The 7,111-nt window shown below is 34.3% G+C and overlaps 1 protein-coding gene across 1 annotated transcript; it reads left to right on the forward strand.

Annotated features, from left to right (window-relative positions):
- Positions 1–3,074: 3,074 nt before the first annotated feature.
- LOC149180493 (uncharacterized) lies at positions 3,075–4,654 on the forward strand. Its single transcript, XM_089418181.1, has one exon. The coding sequence runs from the start codon at positions 3,136–3,138 to the stop codon at positions 4,543–4,545; it is 1,410 nt and encodes a 469-aa protein (XP_089274307.1). The 5' UTR covers positions 3,075–3,135; the 3' UTR covers positions 4,546–4,654.
- Positions 4,655–7,111: the final 2,457 nt, after the last annotated feature.

Below are 7,111 nucleotides of genomic sequence, written 5' to 3' on the forward strand. Positions count from 1 at the left end.
TGGGGTTCCTTTGCCTTTTTTGCCACACGTGATTCACTAAAGTCCCCTTTCTTCAACCCAATTTCTTGCATTGCATCTGGAAGAAATTGAAGAGCATTAATTCTTTGCTGAATGAAATTGCACTGTATTGGATCTTTTTCAATTGCAATGCAATTTCTTCCTTTTTGAAGGCAACATGCCAATGTTGTACCTAATTATCAAGCACAAAAGAAATAATGAAGTAAATTAATACAATGACATATAAATTAATAAATAACATATTGAAATTCAATTCCATATAATAAAACTTACCTAAGCCAGAAAATAAATTCAAAACCCAATCTTCTTCATTTGACTACCACAAAGACATGGCTAAATCGAGCTCCTAAATAACATTGGGTTACATTGTTTAAGTGCTCAGACTGCTCAATTGAGTGCTTAAAAAGGGCTCAATTGAGCAATCATTTTTTCCACCCAAAAGTGCCATCTCTTGGAGTGAAATCATACCATATGTAGCTAAAGGCTAGACAAAATATGTTTCCGATAGAGACATAAACGGTCATAATACCTACACATATCCCTTATACAAGGATTTAGAGCACCAGTCATTCAAACAATACAACTTAATATGTAATTCCATTTATTGATATTATCTTTTGGGATGTTTTTATAAAAAAAAAAATTGAAAGGTTGTTAATATCCTCTCCTCTTATTGTTGCATTTATCCATACTTTAGTGATTAATAACTTCATAAATGAAACTAGAAATTGGTGAAGATAAATTGTGAAAACCAAGACTTACGCATTATGATCACTAGTTAAAAATGGTAGCAAGATCTTTGCATCAAAGAGGACACCATCGGGTTTTGACAAACCTTATTTAATGTAGTTGTTAGTCTATATAGACTATGATGCTTTCTATTTTGATTTGTTAATATATTTGTTTTAAAAGAAAAAATAAATAAATAAATAAAATAAAATAAAATTAGTCAATGAATTTGTCCCAGTCATTGACCTTGTCCAAATAAACCCATATTTTCTTTGAGTAACCTTAGGAAATGATCTATGAGTAAAATATACTATGTGAAGTTCTTGATTTAAGTAGGAAAGTTACATGTTGGGGAAATTGTGGCTAGTGGATTGGGATTAGGATACATATTCGAAGGTAAGAGTCTAATTGAAACCAACCCTATGACCTCATAATTAGACATGGAAAACCTTATTAAAATTCCATGGCTAAATTGGAGTGCCCGAGGGCCTTCCAATGGAAGTTGAAAATCCTAAAGCTACCATTTTTTGAAATTTCCTAATTAGTTTGCACTTCAATCCCAAGATGGAGTAGTGGGATATCGTAATGGACTATAGAGTTAGTGAAATGGTGCACTCTCTTGGTTGTGTAAGGTGAGGGATGTGGCATTGTGGCTCGAAAGGTTTCTAAAGTTGGCATCTAGTATAATAATTGAATCAATATTGAATGCATGATGAAATTGACTCTAGGAGAGACTTCAACCCTGTGGAGTGAGGCCCCAACTCTGAGGTCACCCGCTATTGAGAGTTCTAGAGTACTTTGGCCTATGGCTGGGAGGAATGTCTAAGCTTTACAACCAATTGGTGATAAATTATGTTCCCAAATATCATGTGTCTAATTCATAGATGTTGGACATTATATGTGTGAACTTATTATGTATGATCATGTAGCAACTTGTGTAATTTAGCATGCATCTGTCAAAGCTCACCAATAATTATCTAAGAAAAGATAATCCTCGACATCAACAAATCCTCCTTAAGAGTCTTCTTTATCCATAATGCATAAGAGAAGAGAGATAGGAGGAAAGAGAAGAGAAGTATCCACAATGTGCAATGGTCCAAATGTTCAAAATTGATGAGTATGTAGAAGCGTAGCCTTGATCATTATTGGCATAACAGAGATAAGGAAAAAGTTTAAAGATGGAAATTTATTTTTAAATGTACATGTAAATCATAGAATGTCTAACAATGCTTTTGGAAAAGTATTCAATTTTTTAAGCATTTTATGTATTTATATAAAATTTTGGTGATGTTTAAGGAAAAATATTTTTATTCTATAAACTTAGGTTAAACTATTTAAAGAAATAAGAAGAAGATCCATGGTTTTTTGTTTGGAAAAACATTAACCCTATTTTTTTTCTCTCAAAAAGATTGCACAAAATAGGAACTGCTCAACAAACATATGGCAGTTAACCAAGTTTCGAGTTTTCTTCTCGATGCATACACAAACAAAAGGTATGTACAGAAACATTGCAAAGGTATAATGATAACTGTGTAGAGTGCATGTATGATAGTAAGGCGCTGGCTTTCCGAAAAAAAGTTTGTTGTTGGCATAGGAAATATACAGAATGTGTATGAAAACTTTCTTTAGTTAATGATAATAACATATACACTGCCAAGGTGTATGTAAACCGATCACTGGAAAAACATTCTAGTATATCACCCATAGGAAACAAACCCAATGCCTGGCAGAGTTGTATTTATTCAACAAAACTAAAAAAGGAATTTTCATCACACACTCGTTGTATGTGGTGGATCTAAAGTCGGGATTTAGAATCACTCTCGAGAACCTTTCCCGGAGGTAATCATTACCACATATTCAGATCACAAAGAATAAATCTAGCACAGAATTATTGAAGATCTGCCCATAGATAACCAAAACATTCAACGTCCAACTCATTGAAGGGATCAAGGATTTACCCTCGTATAACGACATATATATAACGGCTATTATCAGTAGATACGTGAAGTTTCATTCTATATGCGATTTATCACCATTTTAAATGCGATCTGTGAAGGATATGTGAGGTATCAAGCATTGTTTGGGGCGATTCGTAGTAGATGGTGCGACTCTCAGAATTGCCGCCCTGCCACCATCGAGTGGTGGTAGGGCGGTGGCGGGGCGATTCTCAAAATCGCCCCACCACCCGGCGATTCTGAGAACCACCCCATCTGCTACGAATCGCCCCAAACAATGCTTGATAGATAAGATGAAACCCTAAAAATAGAAAGACCATTTATGACTTTAAATACCTACTCGATTCTCCTGCAATGTGGGTTTCATAAACTTCAAGCCCATTGTACAGAAGTTAAGTTTCTGATTACTCTCTGTAATTTCTTTGCCTGTGCAATGGAGAAACGCAGGGCAGAAATCTTAGCATTCGTTGCTGCGTTACTGCTGATGTCGTTAAACTCATGCCATGGAAAAAAGAAGGCAGCAGAATGTGGAGAACAAGACCGTGTTGTGTTAATAGATTTCAAAGCCCACTATGTGAAGGATCCGAGCGGAGCTTTCAATTCATGGACGGGAAATGATTGCTGCAAGTGGAATGGTGTGACGTGTGATAGCGACAGCGGTCGAGTAGTCAGCCTTATTCTTGATGGGGATCCATTGGACTCAGGCAACAGTACTGCCTACTTGAATGGAATCATATCAGAATCCATAGGGAATCTTTCATATCTGGAAACCCTTATTCTTGACAGGTGGAAAAATATAAGTGGTGCAATTCCATCTTCTATTTCTAATCTTTCATCCCTGAAAGTTGTTTCCATGAACAACAACAAAATCAGTGGTTCCATTCCTTCTGACATTGGGCGACTGCTCAGGCTACACACTCTGTCTCTCTCCACAAACCTGCTCACCGGCCCTATTCCAGAATCCATTGGAAATTTGCAGAATTTAACTTCTTTGAACTTGGATTCGAATCAGCTCTCTGACTCCATTCCTTCAAGCATTGGAAATCTGACTCAGCTGTCAATCTTGACACTGAACGACAACAAGCTCTCGGGTCCCATTCCAGACTCCATGGGAGATCTAAAGCAGCTAACGACGCTGCATATTTCAAATAATTTGCTGTCTGGTAAGATTCCTTCCTCGCTAGGAAATATGTCATTGCTTGCAGAGATGTTGGCAAGTAACAATCGTTTGAGTGGAAGCATTCCAGATTCACTGGGTTTGTTGAGCGCTAATTTTTATGAATTGTATTTGGACCAGAATTTATTGACAGGATCTATCCCAGAGTCCTTAATGAAGTTACCATCTCCTTTGACCATTAATCTGGCCCAAAACCAACTCACTGGGAATATCCCACTTATTCCCAATTCCTCCCAACTTGAAACCCTAGATCTGGTACAAAACAACCTGTCCGGTGAGATCCCTGACTGGTTAGGCAACCTGCCAAAACTCCGCTCGTTGCAGTTATCGTTCAACAATTTCACAGGCCAATTACCCAGTTTTTTCAATGGGACTTCAAACCTTAATTATGTTTTCATTTCAAACAATAAGCTTAGTGGTAAAATACCCGACTCGTTGGGTGATATGCTAATTCTGGAATTCCTTGATCTGTCACATAATGAACTCGAGGGACCCATTCCGCAGAAGATGGCCCAAATGAGGAATCTGGCGCAGTTGAATGTGAGCTTCAACCATCTGTGTGGCACGATTCCACAGATCAAGTCGTTCAATGCATTCCCTGCTTCTACATACACTCACAATGACTGTCTCTGTGGCTGGCCTCTTTCTCCTTGTCATTCAACTTGAAGGGAAATATCAGTTTATTTTGCGCACCACAGATCGAGACTGTATGATCCAAGAACTTTTTATTGTGGGTAATGGAGGGAGCGTGGTAATATTGTAGCGATTTTGTTTTGAGGTGAGGGCCTGCTATGTTGTCTTTTCATTTATTCACGTGATTTTCACGTTGACAAAATAATTTCATCTGTTGTAATGTAGACGCACTTTCTGGACTGGTGACAATCAGGTTCAAATTTGAATTCATCATTGCTCTTCAAGATATTCTTAGGTTCAAATTTGAATTCATCATTGCTATTCAAGATCTTCTTTGGCTCTTTATAGAAGAGCATAAAATTATTTGTCATGTAAATGAAAATTGAAATAAAAAATTATTTGTTATATTTAGAATGAGAATTGTTTTGGATTTTTCAAGTGAAGAATAATCAGTTTAGATTCTTTTTAACTTGTGTGGTAATGTAGATGCACTTTCTGAACTTTTCACAATCAGGTTCATATTTGAATTCATCATTGCTTTTCAAGAGCTTTTTTTCATCATTGCTTTTCAAGAGCTTTTTTCTAGTTCTTTATAGAGCATAAAATTATTTGTCATGTAAATAATGGTGGTGGCGGGGCGATTCTGTTTCACGCAGGTGATGCTACTTTCGTCGGTAGACATGTGGAAAAAACTTCTCGAGGAAATCATCCATGGATGTTACACCACCTGTTACACATTCAAAAACCCCCAATTAGTTTTCAAAATGTCGGCAATTTTCTAGATTTTTAAGCTCCACCTACAACCTAAAGCTACTTATCCGTTTTTCTCCATTTTGTTTCCATTTTATCCTCATTATCCGTGATTGGATTATTACGTTTTTTATTAGAAGAATAAGTGCAAAATTTTCAGTGAGGAATCATGAGCTAGAGAAGGTTTACATTGAAGAATTGTTTTGTAGCATAAGCCATAAGCCATTTAAAACTTTAACATCCGTATAAAACATAGTTTTTCTGTAGTTGAAGAATTTATAAAAGATTAAACCATTACTATATATTTTTAGATCTGAATTTGTTTGATAGTAATTTCAAAATTTTGTAATCGTAAGTTAGCGTAAGATTTTTCATTCCACTATTTTAGACCACTAATGCCATTCCATTCATGCCATTTGACTTCATTATAGGCTAAAATAAGCACATGATGCAATAGTTAGTTAATTTAATGTCATTCCACTCATGCCATTTGGCTTAATTATAGGCTAAAATAAGCACATGATGCAATAGTTAGTTAACTAGTTTGTTGTACTTCATACTAAGTATAAATACTTATATGTTTTTTCACTAAGAAGTGGTTGCCTTCCTTCATACTAGGAAATAAGTTTTAATTAGTTTTTTTTACTTGGTACTAAGTATAAACACTTAAAAATGGTCGTATTCCTAGACACTAAGGGAAAAAACACTAGAATTTAGTAGGAAGTTATTATAGTTAAGTAGTTTTTGTATAAAAATTAAGAGAACTAAGTTTAAGGGATTTTATTGTTTTGGTGTTTAATCATTTTTTCCTGAAATTCAAAGAGTAATTGCTTCCAATCTTGCTGGTTAGTGTGTGTATGCTTGTGATTACCAATTCTACTCTAGAGCAAGGGCGACTCTAAAGAAGTGGTAATGCTAATTTTAAGTTATATAAATATGTTTTCTTTCTAGCCATATATTTCAATGAATTCAAATTGTTAGTTTCTAACTTAGGAAATATTTCATTTTTTTATATTTGTAAATTATTCAACTTTTTTTGTAAAATAGATATACTCTATTTTATCCACTATATTGTATTTTATAAAACATATTCATACTGTATTTTATTAGATGTACCTTATTTTCTTCCTAGTGGTTATGCCTTGTTTCTTTCAATAGCCCTTGAAATTATTTCATAAAAAGTAGTTGTAGTAAATTTATATAGCAACATTATAGCCCTAGTAATAGATTTATTTTCTACAAATAGTATATTTGTTGAATTGAATTTTTGCAGACATAAAAAACTAGTTTTATCATTGTAAGAATTTTTAATTGTTAAATTGATTTTAAACTATTGTACATATTAATATTAACTGTTGACTAGTTTAATTGAGCCAATTATAGTATGTAATTACCTCTATATCACTTGTTAATAATTGGTAGTTGTCAATAATTGGTAAACTCACTTAGAGACCAGTAAAGGTGAAATGAATAGCCAAACTGAAAGCTCATGACACAACATTGATATATAAAGTAGATTCTATATAAGAGGTTGCAGGAGCTTGTCACTTGCAATAGATTTGGATTATTGATCCAACCATTAATTCAATGGATGGTGTTTGACATGAAGAGATTGAAATATGTTACTCTTGAAGTAGATGGTGGGATTGAAACCAAAAAAAAAAACATAGCACCGTTGATGTTGATGGTATGGTTGAGAACATGTTGAATTTATACTTAGGAAAGAAAAATGATATTCTACCAAAAACATTAATGTGTTTTTTCCTCATAAATAACTTTGTTTGGCACATAAAAATTTGGTTTTACTAGCATTTTTTTAAAAGTTTGAAAATTGAACCTAAAAAAAAAT

Source organism: Pinus tabuliformis, chromosome 3_2 (assembly GCF_031772625.1).
Source record: "Pinus tabuliformis cultivar Carrire ecotype Pingquan chromosome 3_2, CPIR1, whole genome shotgun sequence".
NCBI classification, from domain to species: domain Eukaryota; kingdom Viridiplantae; phylum Streptophyta; class Pinopsida; order Pinales; family Pinaceae; genus Pinus; species Pinus tabuliformis.